The sequence below is a fragment of the Mesoplodon densirostris genome, chromosome 8 (assembly GCF_025265405.1).
Source record: "Mesoplodon densirostris isolate mMesDen1 chromosome 8, mMesDen1 primary haplotype, whole genome shotgun sequence".
NCBI classification, from domain to species: Eukaryota; Metazoa; Chordata; class Mammalia; order Artiodactyla; family Ziphiidae; genus Mesoplodon; species Mesoplodon densirostris.
In genome coordinates this window covers 45,136,665-45,156,248 of record NC_082668.1, presented here as the reverse complement: position 1 = coordinate 45,156,248, position 19,584 = coordinate 45,136,665, and the positions used below count along the sequence as shown (strand labels likewise).

Below are 19,584 nucleotides of genomic sequence, written 5' to 3'. Positions count from 1 at the left end.
TTGTGGAATTGATTACAATGTTCAGTGGACCCTTTTTAAGGCCCCGGGGCCCATGAAGGGAACCCATTCTATATGCCAGCATGTTGTCACCAGGCCTCTTCTGTGTATAGCTGTTTTTCAGGAGAAAGGGCCTGTCCTGTATCAAAAAGAATGTTGCATGGATCTCAGTTACAATGAAATTCAAGTAAATATAGGACTTCTAGTATGTTTCTAAGGATATGTTTTCATGAAATGCACTTTAACTTCTCTGCTTTTATACACTCTTACAATTTCAGGGGCTAATTAATAGGTATCATTTTTCTTCTTGTTCCTTCTAACCTTGTAAGTGAGATTTGAAATAGTTATAGACGACTCCATGGCTAAAAGAGAAATGATAATCAGTAACATAAGATATGAATTAAAGGAAGAACTGCCTATGTGGTGTATGGGGGAATTTTTAACCCTTAATAATCCACAGATGTAGAGAATAGGTCTGGTGCTCAAATGCCCAGAGGGACCAGGCAGGTCACATGGACGAGGGAAGTAGCAGATGGAAGGTAGGGTAGGAACGGCGGGCCTCCTGCGGGCCTCCTGCGGTTTGGAGGGTACAGCTCTCTTCCAAAGGCAGCAACGGCTGCTCTGGTCCACTCAGTCTTTGTCACGTGGGAATAGGACTCACTGTTGCTAGATCTTAGAAAATTGTGAGAAACCTGCAGCCTGAATTCCTGTGTGAACGTCTTAATTTTAAAATGTGCATATAAAACATTTTTCGACAAACAATTTGGTTACTAGTTTGCTAGTTTACAGTCCCTAATGTAGAAATATTTTGAACATGTGCAATTGAACCCGGAAAGCTAAAGATATAAGAAAAACATACATAATGTCTGTATTATTCAAGTAGGCTCATATTTTGCTAAATTCTAACTCTCCCATTTATAACTGAATGATGATAAACATTTTAAGTGTTTTCCCCCTCAGTTTCCAAATTTAGCTATCATTCATTCATTTAGCAAACACCTGTTATTTTATTTGTTAGACACTAGTATACAAGGTAAATACGACAATATAGCAAGGAAGAAATGGTAAACTAAAACTGTAATATGATGTCTTAAGTGCTGTGATTAGTTTTAGTAGACAGGTTGATGGGAATAGAGGTAAGAGAAAAAGTAATGCACTTAAATGGCAGATAATGATCATTCAGTATCTTCCTTTTAAATTCTTATTTTTAGTCACATTCACTTCTCAGTATGCAGTACTAAAGTCCTGTCTTCATATGCAAGGCTTTTGGAAACTGCCATATATTTCTTCAGGCATTTTTTTGCCTTCTAAGAACAATTTGAAGTGAAAATTACCTTATATAATTTTTTCTGGAATGTATTTTGATTTGTCATGGGTTTGCAGCTCTGCCTATAAAGCGTTTCTCATCAGATTGTCAGGCTCTTTAAAAACTAGTTAAGAGGATTAAAAACATCAAAACACTCTGGTATTATCTTGCATCTCTGAATTTCTTTTTCTCCAATTTAAAACCCACTGTCTCAGTATGCTTCAAGTATTTTACTGTATCCAGAAAGACACTCATACATTTACTTGTTCCATCTATGTTCGATTTTAATAGAGGTGTATCACCTTTATGGGCATCTGCTGGCCGTGTATTAACCTCTGTATTCTGCTGCTTCTTTTTAAAGGTCCGCAGGGAGTACAGGAAATTCTTCAGAGCCAATGCTGGAAAGAAAATTTATGAATTTACACTTCAGAGAATTGTAAGTTTATGCTTTACATATGGCTAATTAGCATTATTGCATTAACTAGTTAATAGCACCAACTCAGTAATATGTGACTTATTTGGTAACAATTAAATCATAACTGTGCCACTGAGAGTTTGTGACCTTTTTTATCATCGGTTCTAAAATTCAAGTAGAATTGTGTCAGAAAGAGGCCTGTACGTGATTAATCAAATATTCTTCTTCTTTGACAGAGAGAACATACTTCGGGGAAAGTGAACCCAAGAAAGCCAGGTGTCTTAGTTCAGGCTGCTATAACAAAAATGCCATAGACTGTGTGCCTTAAACAATAAACATTTATTTCTCACAGTACTGGAGGCTGAACAGCCCAAGATCAGGGTGCCAGCATGGACTGGTTCTGGTGAGGGCCTCTTCCTGGTCTCCACACATGACAAAGAGAAGGAGAAGCTAACTCTTTTCCTGTCTCTTCTTCTAAGGGCACTAATCCCATCTAGGAAGCTCTGCCCTTATGACCTCCTCTCAACCTCATTACCTCCCCAAGGCCCCACCTCCTAACACTATCCCTTTGTTGGGGGTTAGGGTTTCAACCTAGGAATTTGAGGGGGATGCCAAGAGCTTGCCCTGCTAAACTGCCATGAGCCGCTGCAAAGTAAGGTTGGCAAACAAGCTAGTGGGTGGAGGGGTGAGGGAGAGCAAGGCTATGCCCCTCTCCCGGGGTGGATTCTAAAGTTCCCTTCCATCTTTCCAAGGAGTAGATGTAGTGGTGAAGAGTGCAAACTCTGGAGACAGCTGGCTCCACCACTCACAGATTTGCGAGCCTCATTTTGTCATCTGTAAAATGGGGATAATAATAGCATTAAACTTGTAGAGGTATGGTAAGGATTAAGGTGAAGTAACACTATAAAGCTCCCACAGTGCCTGGCCCATGTTAAGTGCTCTAGAGCAGGGGTCCCCAACACCCAGGCCGCCGACTGGTACTGGTCTGAGGCCTGTTAGGAACCGAGCTGCACAGCAGGAGGTGAGCATCAGGCAAGCGAGCAAAGCTTCATCAGCCGCCCCCCATGGCTTGCATTACTGCCTGAATCATCCCCCTCCTCCGTGGAAAAACAGTCTTCCACAAAACCAGTCCCTGGTGCCAAGAAGGTTGGGGACCGCTGCTCTAGAGCAGTGCTGTCCAGTAGAACTTCCTGCAGTGACAAAAATGTTGCGTATCTTTGCTGTTCAGTAGAGTAGCCACTAGCCACGTGGCTAGTGAGCACTTGAAATGTAACTAATGTGACTGACGAACTGGATTTTTAATTTTTTTAATTACTTAAAATTTAAGTATAAATAGCCACCTGGGCCTAATGGCTGCCTGTCAAACACTGCAGCTCGCTAATGTTGACTGGTATTAGTATTAATGTTAATATTAAAATTAGTATGCGCGTTAGTATTCTTCTTTTCTCTTAACCATTTGGTGGAGCTCAGATTTCTCCAACCAATGCGAAGAGTGGAATAGAAACTTTCCAGAAGAGTTACAAAGTCTTATGGACTAAAACTTGGTAAATTCCACTAAAGACTGGTTTCTTTGAGTCTAGTATATGTCAAACAGTGTTTTCTTCTGGTGTATTTTACTCATCTGGTATTTTCTGTCAAACCCAACACAGGTGCAAAAATACTTCTTGGAAATGAAAAATAAGGTGCCTTCCTTATCTCCGATAGATAAGAATTGGCCATCAAGACCTTACCTATTCTTGGATTCTACTCACAAGGAGCTAAAAAGGATTTTCCACTTGTGGAGGGTAAAAATTGTCTTGCTATGTTTTTTCAGAGACTTCTTATCATATATGTTGAGTGTTTGAGGAGTGTTACGTAAAAGCAGAATTTTCCTCTAGCCTCAAGGAGAATTAGTTGAGGAAGTTGGTGTTTCTGAAGCAGGCAGCGTGCTTGGCTTTCTGTGAGAATTCCTAGAGCCCCAGGTGCTCCTGTGGCATCCTCTCTCATCCGTGGTTGGGAAGGGAAGAGCAAGGCTGCATTGTCTTTCCCGTCCAGATTCCAGTTGCTTTCAAGTAGTTGAGTTTTTTGTTTTCATCTTTAGTTGAAGAAATATTTGCTGGAGGTAGAAGTAATAAAATTTGAACATCTTCATGTGAGTAGTAAAGTCTCAAAAATTGTATGAGTTTACTTTCTACGAAGACATACGTAGACACACATGAGAACACACACATTTTAATGGACTGGGGGGGAAGAAGCTCTAAAGTCACCCAAAGGACATTAAAGAGATTAAAATTTCCCTACCTGAGTGAAAGGGAAGCTGAAAATCTACTTGATTTGGCCTTATATTTTGGCTCACTTAATTTTATATGAGAGCATAACATGTAATTTATGTGGTGCTCTGTGTGGAATACATGAGGTACTTGTACAGAGGTTGACTTCATTTCAATAACTTAGTTGATATATGGAATGCTAAATATATGTCATTCAGATAGAATGAAATCATTAGGTTGAAGGCCTTGTATTTTAGTAAGTGAACAATTGATGGATACGTCTTCTGGGAAACTTTCCTGCCCAGTACTATGGGCTTCTTTTTAACTGAATCAATTATGTATAGAGAGACATTATCACTGATCAGTGATACCAGCACAGCATATAGAACTGGATTCTGAGTTCTGTTCCCTAACTTAGTGAGTCAATTTGGCAAGATTCGCCACTGTCTTCAATGTTCATCTCCCCCTTTGAGTCTGATATGGAAACTATTTTCAGAAGTAATGATGGGAAGCTTCTAATGCTGGGCATCCGCTCTGCTTGTCCTTTCCCCCGGCCCCTGAGCCTTGCCTTTACCTCCGTTGAACTGGGGGTGGAGAATGAGAGGGATGAGTTTATTCTAAGGGTGGGCAGCAGTGCTAACGTTCCTTTATATGATTATGTGGGTGGTCCTCAACCACCCCTGAACTGAATTTCTTAGAGAGTTCATCTAAAGAACCTGGTCCTGCCCCTCCCACCAGCCCCATCTCCTTTCAGTGCAATCTCAGAATCGGGTGAAGGGAAGATTTCTCAGGTCCCGTGTCCACGTTATAAAATGGTAATGGAGGATTCGGAACAGTGCTTTTCAAACTATAGGTGATGGCATACTTGTGGGTCATGAAATCAATTTAGTTGATTACTACCAGCATTTTAAAATGAAATACAGTACAATAGAAAATAACGGAACATACGACATCGTAGAAAGGATAAGTATTGTTTGGTGAAGCTTTTGTGTAAGTTGTCTATATGTGTGTCTATAAATATGTGCACTGGGTTGTGATGTACCATGTTTTCCTTACTGTGAGCCTCTGAAAGAGTATGATAGCTCAGGACTGTGGATGTCCAAGGGCTGACATCATAGTGGGAGGAAACGGTACTCCCGGGGGGCCCAGGCCAGATGTTTTGAAATAGCATCACAAGTTCTGCCATACAAACAGTAGTTTTTATGACATTTTCCAAGACCCACCTTTTAAAGCTGAGGAAGGAAAAATTCTCTTGGCCTTTTAAATGAATATTTCATACACATTTACGATTATTCTTACTGCTGGTAAATTGACTTAGCATATTTAAGGATGAGAAATGATTTATTTATATAAGTGATGTCCTTTTTTTTTTCTTCTTTTCATATCTCACAGTGTAAAAAATACAGGGACCAATTCACAGACCAACAGAAACTTATTTATGAAGAGAAACTAGAAGCCAGTGAACTCTTCAAAGACAAGAAGGCTTTATACCCATCTAGGTATTATGGCTTTGCTTTACCCATAAAAGTCAATATTTTAAAAGTTTCTCAAATATATTCGTAGGCATTTTCTAGTGGGTTTTGATTTTAGTAATACACAGATTTTTAATTTCATGAATTATTTTATGATCAGCTGGATATGAATGTAACACATTTGAGCAAGGGCTTCCATAGTATACTTCGAGAAATGAGATCACATTTGTTGGTTTAACTCTACTGGCATTACCTGAACACTTCCTAAATAATTAGAAGTTGTCATTTAAAATAAAAATTGTCTAGGCTGTTAAGTTAAATTTACATTGTAAATTCCCATTCGTTTTCTGTAGTTTTTGGACACTAGCTGGTTTCTTATGGCAATCCACTGTAATCACCATTCCAATCTTCCTGCTTTAACAAGCTGGGTCAGAATCTCATTTGTAAGATAAATGAAGAATGAGCCAGTCTGTCACTTTCTGAGTGTTGCCTAGGCACTGGCCTGTGGTGGCCTTTGGTCGGCTAACTTATTGGCTGTGAGTTCACTGGCCTCTGCAGCAAGTTCAGTTCCTTTATTGTAGACACCAAGTACTCAGTAAAAGAAGGAACACCAACTGCAAGTTTGCCAAGTGAAGTTCTTGGTAAAAACTGCTTATCAGAATATTCTTACATCTCCCAAGCTCATCGTTTTCCCCCTAGAATTCCTATCCCCTTTACATCTGATGTTTCTAAAAAAGTAGATTGTACAGTTTCAAGCCAAATCTGTAACAACTTTTAGCTTTTCCCAAAGAATGTCTTAGAAATAAAAATTCATTATATGCTAAGTATATTCACACGTACTGCGTGTGGTGTGTGTGTATTCTCTACGTCTACACATATTTGAAAGCTCTTCTTCTTAAAGGATTAAATGAACATAAGTTGCCAAACTCATTTGCTTTAGATATTTTAAATGGCACAGCTTCCTTGGTCAGCTGACTTGGCTGCTTGAGGGGGTGTACACTCCCCTCAATCAAACACAGTGTCTAAATCCAACACTGTTCAGAGTACCTGCTCTGTAAAGCATATTCAAACAGATTGTCTGTATTCTTTCTCCACCAACTTAATTCATTCAACTTTTTCTTTATATGTCTTTACATTATACAGTGACCTTAATTAACATTCCCTATGGATGACTCTTTAGAAACTGGAAGGGGAAAAGAATGCACTTTTGAAGAAACAAATTCAAAGACTGTTAGCACTTTGTATTATTAAAAATGTGTTTGAATGTGAACAACAACCAAAAACTGTTAATATCAAGCCAAGTCCTCTTGGGTAGTTTTATTAGTTTTCAGGGATGGTAGCGTGCTCACCCTCTAGCACTGAGAGGTCGAATCGTTTACCCTCCCACCGCCGTGTGAAGCGACCGTCCTTAGGGGTGCCAGCCTCTTCTGTCCTGGGAGCCATGAAACACTGACCACCTATGTGGATTTTCCTCCCTGATCCTCCACACACAACACAAGCATTTACAGTTGTATTTGCAAATTGCCAGAACTTTATAGCTTGAAATGAAGCCGTGGTTTTTCCTTGACGTCTTTGAAGAAGCCTCCTGGTCACCCCACAGGTCTTTAGGGAAAGCCACCTTGGTGCCGTGTGCATGATCATGCCTCTTGCAAGAAGTAGTTTGGAAGAAAACTGCTCTGATTCTGGATGTTTACCTTGGCCACCTCTGTCCATTTAGGGGCATATCCTAAGAGGAAAGGCCCGATTTTTCTTTCATATATGGCCTACTTAGAGCCAGAGTTACATGGTAATATTAAGTGCTCTGCCGTTTTCTTCTCAAGCGGTTGCCCTGCATCTGTTCTTCCCCAGAAGGCCTACTGATTTCCTTACTCTCTGTGAGAAAATGAAAATTTTCTCTGGAGCAGGTGATGGTAATGATTTGTGCTCTTTTTACCATTGCTACGTATTGTTTAAAGATATTAATGAATCCTGTGTAGGCAGCTGTTAACCTTATAATAACAGATGAAAAGGAATGACCTATTCCTTCCTGTGAGGTCATGCACACGGGTCTTGGCTGTCCTACTTGTGAGTGATTTCTTTCTTGGTTGTTCCATGTGATAAGATTTTTATCAAAGTCTTACCAACCAAATGCCATGATCACATCAAAAATATATTTGAGGTGATTCCTCATTGTAGTTTTGATTTGCATTTCTCTAATGTTGATGCTGGAGAGGGTGTGGAGAAAAGGGAACCCTCTTGCACTGTTGGTGGGGATGTAAATGGACACAGCCACTCTGGAGAACAGTATGGAGGTCCCTTAAAAAACTAAAAATAGAACTACCATATGACCCAGCAGTCCCACTACTGGGCATATACCCTGAGAAAACTATAATTCAAAAAGAGTCATGTACCACAATATTCACTGAAGCACTGTTTACAATAGCCAAGACATGGAAGCAACCTAAGTGTCCATTGACAGATGAATGGATAAAGAAGATGTGGCACATATATACAATGGAATATTACTCAGCCATAAAAAGGAACGAAATTGAGTTATTTGTAGTGAGGTGGATGGACCTAGAGTCTGTCATACAGAGTGAAGTAAGTCAGAAAGAGAAAAATACCGTATGCTAACACATATGGAATCCAAAAAAAAAAAAAACCATTGGTTCTGATGAACCTAGGGGCAGGACAGGAATAAAGACAGAGACGTAGAGAATGGACTTGAGGACATAGGGAGGGGCAGGGTAAACTGGGACGAAGTGAGAGAGTAACATTGACATATACACACCACCAAATGTAAAATAGATAGCTAGTGGGAAGCAGCTGCATCACATGGGGAGATCAGCCAGGAGATCAGCTCAGTGCTCTGTGACCACCTAGAGGGGTGGGATAGGGAGGGTGGGAGGGAGACGCAAGAGGGAGGGGATATGGGGATATACGTATATGTATAGCTGATTCACTTTGTTATACAGCAGAAACTAACACAACATTGTAAAGCAATTATACTCCAATAAAGATGTTAAAAAAAGAAAAGAAAAAAATATATATATTTGAAATTTGAATTTCAAAATCAACTGACCTGTTACCTTTTTCTAGTTAGTAGTACTTCCATGTGAAACCATTTCTTACGTGAGGAACTTTTGTCCTTTAGTGTTGGGCAGCCATTCCAGGGGCCTTACCTGGAAATCAACAAGAATCCCAAGTATAAGAAACTCAAAGATGCCATTGAAGAAAAGATTATCATTGCTGAAGTGGTGAACAAAATTAACCGTGCTAATGGGAAGGTAAAAACGCTAACCCTGAAGACCTGTAAGAAGTGTTTATCAGTTGGGACAGTTTTCTGAATGTTAAAATTTGCATTTCGGAAATAGACTCACAGACATAGAAAACAAATTTATGGTTACCAAAAGGGAAAGGAGTGGGGAGGGGTAAATTAGGAATTTGGGGTTAACAGATACAACACTACTAAATATAAAATAGATAAACAATAAGGTCCTACTGTATAGCGCAGGGAACTATATTCAGTATCTTGTAATAATCTATAACAGAAAAGAATCTAAAAATATATATATATATGTGTGTGTGTGTATGTATAACTGAATCACTTTGCTGTGTGCTGAAACTGACACAACATTGTAAATCAACTATACTTCAAAAAAATTTGCATTTCATATACTCTACAGAGTTACTGTGAATGGAGCTGTTTTCTCTTACCTTTAAGCTTAGGTGGAAATTTGCTTGTTCTCTGAAATTTTTGTGAGTTAAAATAGATTATCTATGTTCTTTAGTGTGTTCTCGTTTACGTAGGTGTGCATGCTGAAAAATATTAGAATAATATTTTCTACATTTCTACAAATAATGCTTTAAACTCATGAACTCTTCTGGGGGATTTTTGATCATTGGTTTTACATCCTTTTTTGTTTTGGTTTCTTGTAGAGTACATCCCGGATATTCCTCTTAACAAATAATAATCTCCTTCTTGCTGATCAAAAGTCTGGACAGATCAAGTCAGAGGTTCCCCTGGTGGATGTAACCAAAGTATCGATGAGCTCACAAAATGATGGCTTCTTTGCCGTCCACCTCAAAGAGGTAAAGCTTTAACTATTGATTTGACTGAAAGATTTCTGCATTGGTCCAATCTCTCAGACATTGATCTAAAATTTTCCACATGTGAATAATCCTGTTACTTGAAGTTTATATATTCTTCTTACCGACCTGCAAATTTGGTCTATATTCACTCATGTAAAATCTCAGGCTTGGTTTTTTAGTAACTGAATAAGATTAATGACTCTTTTTGACTCATTCACTTGAGTTCTCTTTTCACTGAGTAGCTTTTTGTTTACACCCACCATGATGTGCCTTATTTTGAGACTAATTCCTAGAAATATCAAGACATTCAAAATTATACTTCCTTCTGTTGTTTCTTCTATTAAATTAGTAAATGTCTTCTTGTTCATCATTAATCTGGGGGTTTTTAATTAAAGGATGCAACTATAATAAAACAACTGCCTAGTAATTTTGACCTAAAGGTTTTTTAATGTCAGCTTAACTAAGACCTACTGGCTTGAACTGAGTGGTTAAGAGTGTAGGCTCTGGTATTGGTGTCACTAACTTTACAGTGACCTTGGCCAAGTCATTTAACTTTAATATGCCTACCTAATTTTCCTTTTCTTAAAATAGGGAAAATATTAGTACCTACTTCATATTGTTGTTATAAGGGGGAAAAGAAACTATGTAACGTGCTTTTAGCATAGTGCCTGTCACATAACAAATAGTCACTGAATAAACAGATGTCAGCAAATATTAATCGTCTATAGGTACATATACCTAGCTAATAGATAGTAACCTATCTAGCTGATTCTAAACATAAGAAAATCCCATAAGCTTAGTTCAGCCTGTTTTCCCCACTACGGATTTTAGCCTTAAGGAGCATATTAAATCAGTGATTCCGAGCCTCAATTATATATTAAAATATGCTGGTCCCCAGGCCATTTCCCCAGTCCAACCGAATCAGAGTTTCTTGGAATGGGGCAAAAGCATCCTGTATTTTGAAAGCTCCCCAGGTGGGTCCCTTGTGCAGCTAAGGGTGAAAGCCACTGCCTGAGGGTATTTGTTGGAAGTCTTTTTGTTGTTGTTGTTGTTCTTATTTTTTTAACCAAATCATGGAGGAGCTTTTAGAACAGCCCTTTCAGAATGAGTTATAGGTTAGGTCAGTGCTTCTCGAACCTGAGTGAGCAAACAGATCACCCAGGGGTCTTCTTGTGGAATCATTTGCAGTGGGCCTGCGGTCAGGCCTGAGCGTCTGCTTTTCTAACAAGCTCCCAGGTGATGCGGATGGTGCTTCTGGTCCATCGACCAACTTGGGGTGGCAAGGGGTTAGGTAACCTTACTAAAGTGCTTGGAGCAACTTGGAAGAAATACTACGTTTGTCCTTATTGTTTATTCGGGAGGATGGACTCCAGGAGCTGATTTTGTTTGTTTGTTTGTTTTTGGTTTTGGTTTTTTTTGCGGTACGCGGGCCTCTCACTGCTGTGGCCTCTCCCGTTGCGGAGCACAGGCTCCGGACGCGCAGGCTCAGCGGTCATGGCTCACGGGCCCAGCCGCTCCGCGGCACGTGGGATCTTCCCGGACTGGGGCACAAACCCGCGTCCCCTGCATTGGCAGGCGGATTCCCAACCACTGCGCTACCAGGGAAGCCCGGAGCTGATGTTTTAAAGAGACTATAACTGTGTTTTCAGCCAAACCTGTAAACATGTACCTCCCGAGCTGTCTTTAATTATGATAACCTGACTCTTGGTGTGTCCTTTCAGGGCTCGGAAGCAGCTAGTAAAGGAGACTTTCTCTTCAGCAGTGATCACCTGATTGAAATGGCCACCAAGCTCTATCGGACGACTCTGAGCCAAACCAAACAGAAGCTCAATATTGAAATTTCTGATGAGTATGTTCATGAATTGTGTGAATATGCCTTTTCACTTTTCACTGTATTTTTTCAGCTGAGCGATCTGGTCTCATTCATTTTTACAGCTACTACTTATTAAGTACCGAGTATGTGTCTGGCGTGTGTTCTAGATGATGGCTGGGCAGCGAGTGACACTGACCAAGTCCCCACTTTCACGTACCTGACATCCTAGTGGAGGAGACAAGTACGCACAGACGAAATAATACATAGGTGGTGTGACTTGGGTTAGTGTCAAGTGCTTGTGGAGAAAAAAAGGCAGGTTAAAGGTCAGATGGTGTTAATTTTGATATGGAGATCAGGGAGGCCTCTTTGATGCGGTGACATTTGAATCGAAACTGGAATCTAGGGAGATGCCTTCCCGGGGAGGCAGCAGGTACAAAGGCCCTGAAGCAGGAGTGGACGTGGCGGCAGAGTTAAAATGGGGGGGAAAGACCCTGGAGCAAGAGGCAGAGGGACCCGGCTGTATAGAGCCTGGTAGCTGAGGTCAGGAATTGAGATTTTCCTGCTGATGAAAAGTCACTGTGGGTTATGGGCAGGAATGTGGCGTGATCCCATTTATGGTTTTTGAAGAACTCTCTGGCTGCAGCGTGGGGAATGACTGTTAGCGAGGCAAGAGTGAAAGCAGAGAAAACAGTTGGGAGCCTCTGTGAGCTGGTGAGGGTAAGGACGTTGAGGCTTAGGCTGGGGTGTGAGTAGGAAGTAGTGAGAAGTAGTCGGGTTCTGAGTGTGATTTGAAGGAAAAAGAGAACTTATTAACAGACTGGGTGTTAGGTTCGGGGCCTGAGCCTACATGGTACCATTTACTGCAGTAGCTGACCCTGAAGAAAGAGGGGTTTGGGGGTGGCTGAGGTGTGGGGAGGGGGAGTCAGGAGTGCCGGTTGGGGATGTTGTTAGGTACTTGAGATACCTTTTCTCACATATAAACGAGAGTTATAGAGTAAGTGTTCCATGTTGACAGCGGTCCACTAGTGTCAAGACGGCTGTGAATTTGAAATTTGCTTTTTTTGCTTCACATTAGGGCTCTGATTATGGAGACATGTGATTTGTATGCAGATTGGAGCATCCCTCCATTTATTCAATCTGTCAGTATGAGATCATTGACATGAATTTTAGTTACTATGTGGATTGACACTTACTTGATTACTTTTTAATAGATTGTTTACTATCTGTGTATCTACTTCCTTGCACGCAGAGTAAAAATTTGCATCACCATATCGCTCAGGAAATGATTTTATTTACTAATGACGATTTTGCCAGCCTATTATTCTATCTCAAGTCTTTATAAAAGTCTCTCTAAAATAAATTCATACCCATTCCTGTCCCCTTGTAAACCACACCAACTCTCCTTGATGTGTTAGGATTGACAGAACCTTAGGTTCATTGTTCTAAGAATGGTGTTTAGATGGGGGCGCGGGGGTGTGGGGATATTGGCCTTTATGTATACTCTATATTGGAAAATGCAATTTACACAAAATAACTTTCCTTATGATTGGGTGCTTTCTCATAAAACAAGGAAATTAGGAAAAAAGATAAGGGCTTGTTGGGTTCCAGTCAATTAAGGTTTTAAGCTGTGAGGGCTGTTAGATCTTTAAACTCTCTTTGTTTGAAATTTTTCATAACTCCGGAAACTACGCTTCTTGTTTCGGTGGGACTGGTCATTCCCACTCATCGTGGAAAGAGTCTATGTGTTCAGATGGAGAAGCTCCTTGATATATGGATGAAGCAGCCTCGCGTTTGGTCTGCTACATTAATAAGGCCATCTTTGCAGAGAAAATCGCGCCAACATCCAGACCACAAAGGATTGCTGTTTTTAAGCACTTCCCAAACTGGCATTCTGAGAACACTGCCTTTGCAGGATGCTAGTAGTGATGTGCTCTGAAGGAATCTACAGTCCTTGTTCACTATAGCACCTCCCAGAGCCTCTGCAGTCCTGTTGCACGTTGTGACTCTCCTGAGGGGCTCCGGGGGTGCCATGTGCTGTATCAACCACAGGACCCCTCCAGTGGCTCTCACAATTTCTGTTTGAGGCATATGATCTCAGAACACTGATGGGGATAGTTTGCTTCAGGGCGGCAGGGACCCTGCTTGTCACAGAAGAGGGGTGTGATGTTCTAGCTGTGTAGGCTTTCAATAAACATGCTTGACTGTGTAAAGATTCTCTGTGGCCACGTGAAGAAAACAAACATTTAGTAGCATTATAAACCAGTCCGGAACACCTTTCCTTCCCCTATTCCTAATTATTGGTTGGTCTCATAAAAATAAAATAGCTGATGGAAGCTTGCCTAGCACCGTGGTCCCTTCCTGGGCAGTGCAGGAAGCCACGTGGCAGAGCAAGGCTCCCATGTAGCCTCTGATTCATAACCTCTGGGAGCTCTCAAGCAGGGATTATACTCCTTTTTGGAGAGCATTTTAAACAAAATTTTACAGAGTCATGGGGAGGGGTGCCCATGACGTATTTTTGCAGACTATACAGACCAGTGTTGTAAACAGCATACTGTGCGGTGACCAGGACCTTCCTCAGTAGATCCTTTTCAGAAGTAGAAGTAGTTATTCTAACAAACCCAGTCTCCACAATCCCTATATGTCAGTTTACAGGAGGGAAGTCAAAGGCCTGTTACTTCCTTAGAGCAGTTTTAACCTGCACATGTAGAAGGGAGAATTGAATTCAGTGAGAGACTCAACTGCCTTATAATCCCCAGTCCTTAAACTCCCAAACTATTCAATTTGTAAATAGATTGCATTTTAAGGATAACCTTAAATAAGATCTATAGTATTTCTAAAAATGAGTCTATAGTAATAGAAACTAAAGTGAATTTTTCTATTCAGTATTTTAAATATACATGTGTATATGCATACATGTATACACACATACATGTAATACACACATACACATATATTATTTAAGTTATACAGTTGTTTTTCTGAATATTTCAAATCCAAACAACTAATCTATGTTCCTTTTACTGTGAAGTTCTTTATTGGTGCTGTGAAATCGTGCATCTGACATGATTATTTGCTGTAGGAGGATTCTCTGATTCTCTGTCCTTACTGTGGGCCAGGCTTCAGTTTTCTCTTCTATGAAATAGAGATAAAGAATGGTACTTACCTCATAGGATTGTTTTAAAGTTGAGTTAATATGTGTAACTTAGTAAGAACGGTGTGGTCCGTAATAAATACTCAGTAAGGTTTAGTTACTGTTATTTCTAGAGTGAATCACGGTCATGAATTGCAAACACAGAGACAGCCAGTGTATGCTAAAGTTACTGGGAAAAGAACTCCCCGTACATTTATTACTACAAGTGGTCCTTAAAAATTAAAATGTAAAAATATTTGATTATTTATGTTAAACTTGAAAGATTTTGTTTTTCCTTTGAGGCACATAGATATAAGTATACATGCTGGAGAGAGATCTCAGGCGAATTTGGAACTAGAGCTGCTTTTTTAGTGCTTTCAGGTTGAAAAGAAACAGCCCATTTGAAAGCTCAGAAGTACCACCGATGAGTACAGACTTATGTGTCACGTTTCACTCCAGTAGCTAATGTTTGCAAAATGTGGCCTCCTTAGACCTTGAAACAGAGACTAACATGTACAGAGCAGAGCTGTTGTCGTGGGTGCCAGTGAGCATGTGACCCATCACATGGCTTTTAGAGTGACTCACTTAATTGTATGCCAGTAACTCAGAAAACAGTTCCCTGAGAAACATAACCGAAAGCATGGTAACATTACACTGATTCTGATGGTGGAGAGAAAAGAGCACAGCCCTTGAGCTGGGAAGGGCTGGGTTCTGGTCCAGCCATGCTGCCCTCATGCCTCCTTGGTGATGCCGTCCTGGAGGGCAGAGACCTCAATTTATACATCTGGATGTCTGTCCCTCACAGCACCCAGCCCAGGGGGAAGCCAGTCATATGTCTGTTGTAGGAAGGAGTGACAGATAATCTTGTGGGCAGGCACTTGACTGCTGGTGATCCATGAAAGGAAAAGATTTGAACTAGAGTATATGGTTTCCCACAGTGTACCACATATACCAATGGTGGCATAAGAGGTGGCTTTAGGTGTACACTGATAGGTTTTTATGTATGTGTGGATATTAAAAATATAACTGGCAGATCAGACTCTTGATTTCATCATTTTTATTTAGTAGGTCACAGCTATTTTGTAACATTTGTTTAGTGTGTAGATATGAAAAAAGATGTGTAGGATATATGTAAATATCCAACATTTGGAAACCATAGTCTGGAGTGTCTCTAGACCCCTTTTCTTTTCTTTTTTTAAATTTATTTATTACATTTATTTATTTTTGGCTGCACTGGGTCTTCGTTGCTATGTGCGGGCTTTCCCTAGTTGTGGAGAGTGGGGTCTACTCTTCGTTGCGGTGCGCGGTCTTCTCATCGCGGTGGCTTCTCTTGTTGTGGAGCACGGGCTCTAGAGCGCAGGCTCAGTAGTTGTGGCGCACGGGCTTAGTTGCTCCGCGGCGTGTGGGATCTTCCTGGACCAGGGCTTGAACCTGTGTCCCCTGCATTGGCAGGTGGATTCCCAACCACTGCACCACCAGGGAAGCCCTAGGCCCCTTTTCTGAAATTCTGTATTGCATTTTCTCAATTTGTTGATAATTTAATATTTTTGCTATGCAGAAATGGAGAAACATGGAAAATAGCACGTTCATCTTTCCATCTGAAACATGTAAATAACTATTCATAGCCCTTCTTACGGTATAGGAATATGATGAGCTAATGAACTTGCGTTTACTTAGGGCTAAATTATGGCCACTGGAAGCCAAATGCAATGTAATACCTGTTGGTGTGATCCTGTGGCTAGAAAGGCTGATGGAAGGGGGAATACTTGTCAAGGTAAATATCCATTAAAAAACAAAAGCGGGTATTACTGTAATCATCAGCTGTTTAGTGGGTACTTTTCTTCAGTTTGTCTTATTCTTTTCTCCTAGGTTCCTGGTGCAGTTCAGACAAGACAAAGTATGTGTGAAGTTTATTCAGGGCAACCAGAAAAACGGGAGTGTCCCAACATGCAAGCGAAAAAACAACCGTCTTCTTGAAGTTGCTGTCCCTTAACTGGCGCCTCCCCTCTGCTTCCATGGACTCGTTTCTCTGTAACAGTGCAATTTGGTTTGGTTTTGTTTGGGTTCATTGTATGTTTGGGAATTGCCAAAGGTTAATACTGGTAGAGCCCCTTGGCAAAATAAAACTATTTGACTAATCAGTTTTTACTATTGGAATAGTTTTAACCCTCAAAGTACACCTTCTGTCCTGGGACAGGATTGTAGAAACTAACAATATCTATGCCATGTCGTGCGTGTTCCTTGTTTAGTCATCATGTTAGATCTTTGTGCCCTAAAGCAACATATTACTCATAAATCATTAATACAACTAAGTGTAGGAAACGGTCTTAACACATAGTGCATCCGTTGATCAACTATTTATTGAATGCCTACTCTGTGCTAGGCACTGTACTAGGTGATACGAAAACTTATTAGGAACCTTTTTTTTTCTTTTAAGGCCATTGCATTCTGGCTGGTTTGTGCTGGCTTTCCCAGGGCTAAGAGAGTTTGAAAGTGTTGAGACCAAAACAGTAACTGTTGATGATGGACAGCATTTGTTAGGAACCCTGTAGTATGATCTTTAACAATATATACTTCAAGAAGGGCTGGTCCTAGGAAGTAGATATACTGATATATGACTCAGTAAATTGCCTCTACGTGTGGTTTCTATTTGAAAAGAGAAAACTGACATTTGAACAGGACTTTTAAAGTGTTCGGATCTCTTGTAATTGCTTTTAACGGTAGAAAAGAGTCATTCTTATTTTAGAAAAAGTGACAGAAGCAGTCCAGTACGGTTATATTTTCCTGTTTCTGGTAAACATCATATATGATCCTAGATATGCTAATATCTGCAGAGTGTTGTTTTCACCCAAATTACAGTGAAAGGCTGAAAGCCTTTCAGATGGTGGCAAGCATTCTATATGATGTGCAATAAACATCCGAGATCTTTTTTGAAAGTTTTATTTATAATATACATTTTGTATGAGAGAGGTGATTAGTACAGGGTACATATTTTAGTCAAGGATCAAAATAGTGTGTGTTAATTTGCAGGATTTTCCCCCCCAAATTCACAATAAGGATTCATTTTGGAAACTATATTTTAAACTTCGGAATCAATTCGTTTCTCATTTGGGAGGATAATGTATATACATTGGTATGTTACATAATAAAACTGTTCTAATTTGGTGCCATTTCCTGGATCACAACTGTATTTTTGTATTTCAAGCTATTTTCTTACGTTGTATGTCAATGTACTGTCACACAGAAAGGCTTTACAATCCAAACGGTATGTGTTCTCTGTGTAATTGAATTTCACTTACCTTTTATAAACCAGAAACATTCATTGAAAGTATTTTCTGGGGATTTTCTTTTAACTTTTGTACTCTAAAAAGTTGCTCCCATAAAGAAATTCTCAGAAGCCTTTGTGTTTCTTGGCTCAGGTAGAGGATATAATTACTTCCTTTCAGTCTCTTCCAACATGTATATAAAGTGGTAGATTGATGATTACTGAAGTAGGTGAGTAGAAATTTGGAATTGAGAGGTGTTTTATTAAAATGTTTTTAAAAAATATGTAATACATTCACGTTGTTCAACCTACAAATAAATGTAAAAAGATATACAATACAAATTCTCCATCCCATCCGTCACCCATCTGCTCAGTTCCTGTGCCTCCCTGCAAAGGTAACCATTGTTTTTAATTGGTTTTACTTTATGCATATGCTTACAAGAAGAAATAAAAATAGAGATTCTTATCTTCCTCCTGCTTTAGTAGACAAAAGCTATTGTAGATATTTTCCTTTACTTTGCCTTTTTCGCTCTTCATTCTTTGTACGTATAGTCTGCCGTTGTATGGGTGCACTATAATGTATTTATCCAGTCCCCTACTGATCATCATTGGGTTGTTTCCTGAATGGAAGTTCACAGGGGCACGGCATTGTTGGCCAGACCTGCCTGTGCTGCCCACCCACCCCCGTGCCTGACTAGAGGTTACTGATAAGCTGTAATGTTGCCTACTACAGCGGGTGAGCATCCAGTACTTCTGTATCTTTGAATTTCTGTCATTGTCCTGCAGTGGAGAATTAAAGTATTGGTGGCACTCCAGATTTCCTATGTACCTTAGTGACACAGCCCTAACTTGTTCCCAACCACCACTTAGTTGCCCAGCCCCTGGAGTGGCTTGTAGATGTTGCACTTGAAAAAAGTAACCAGGCAGTGAGGACCAACATCAGACCATGGTAGTCGCCAAGTCTGCAGTGCTGTTGATGCCGTTACCCTTGACTTTGACATCCATCTACCACAAGGCAAGAAACGAACATGGGAAAGTTACTCTCTTAAAGACTGGCTGCAGTTTTGTATTTCACACTCTTGGAATAATAACTTGGACCCAGTACTTAGATGTAAGACCTTCCGCTGTAGTTTGAGTACCTTTGCTCATACCCCAGGGTTTACAGATATGTCTGTAATGGCAAAGCACCAGGGCCAAGGGTTCTGAGAATCAGGGACATCCTTAGTATTGAAGATTTGGCTGAAATCTAAGAGAATAAACAGTTTTATTATCATGTCATTTCAATAATATGCTGAGTGAGAACTCTCAAGTTCATGTAACTGAGTGTAATTATATGATAATTACAGCATGGTTTAAAATTCTTTGAGGCTAAATATAATAGACAACAGCTTTTTTGTTTGTTTGTTTTTTATGCTATTTTTCATGTACTAGGTAAGGTAATTTAGGCCCTAAGATATTCAAATAAGAAGCACTTTTTAAAATGGTGTATGTTGCTGGTAAATTCCGTAATGGTCTATTATATTAGGCTTTTGCCAAAAGGTGTTGTAGTAAGAGCCTTTGTTTTTAAGCTGGGCATTGTTTTTCCATTAATACTGCAGTACTCAGATTCACAAAAAAGTGCAGTGGAACAAAGGGCAGTAGTTCTGCTTTTCTTTCCTCCTGGTAAGAAAGGCAGCTGTGAGTTTTCATTGTCCGTGTGAACATTTAACGTTGAGGAGCTGAGGTGCTCTTTCTTTGGATATCATTTTAACAATTCCCGTTCTGTGTGCTTTCATTCTCAGGGTTTGCTCAGCTAAACCCTAGGAAGCTGCGGTCTTGACCAGCTGGCACTTGCTTTCTGGTCTCATCAGCTTCTATTCCAATAGC

At 40.2% G+C, this 19,584-nt stretch overlaps 1 protein-coding gene across 3 annotated transcripts in view; it reads left to right on the top strand.

The window, feature by feature from the left end:
• Nucleotides 1–17,623, top strand: part of MYO1B (myosin IB) — a 185,255-nt gene extending 167,632 nt beyond the window's left edge. For all 3 annotated transcript variants that reach the window (XM_060107000.1, XM_060107002.1, XM_060107001.1), the window contains 7 exons: nt 1,665–1,739; nt 3,368–3,502; nt 5,360–5,466; nt 8,573–8,705; nt 9,358–9,510; nt 11,232–11,359; nt 16,323–17,623. In XM_060107000.1, the coding sequence (XP_059962983.1) occupies nt 1,665–1,739; nt 3,368–3,502; nt 5,360–5,466; nt 8,573–8,705; nt 9,358–9,510; nt 11,232–11,359; nt 16,323–16,446 (855 nt within the window). In that variant the 3' untranslated portion in view covers nt 16,447–17,623. The remainder of the gene's footprint in view (nt 1–1,664; nt 1,740–3,367; nt 3,503–5,359; nt 5,467–8,572; nt 8,706–9,357; nt 9,511–11,231; nt 11,360–16,322) is intronic.
• Nucleotides 17,624–19,584: the final 1,961 nt, after the last annotated feature.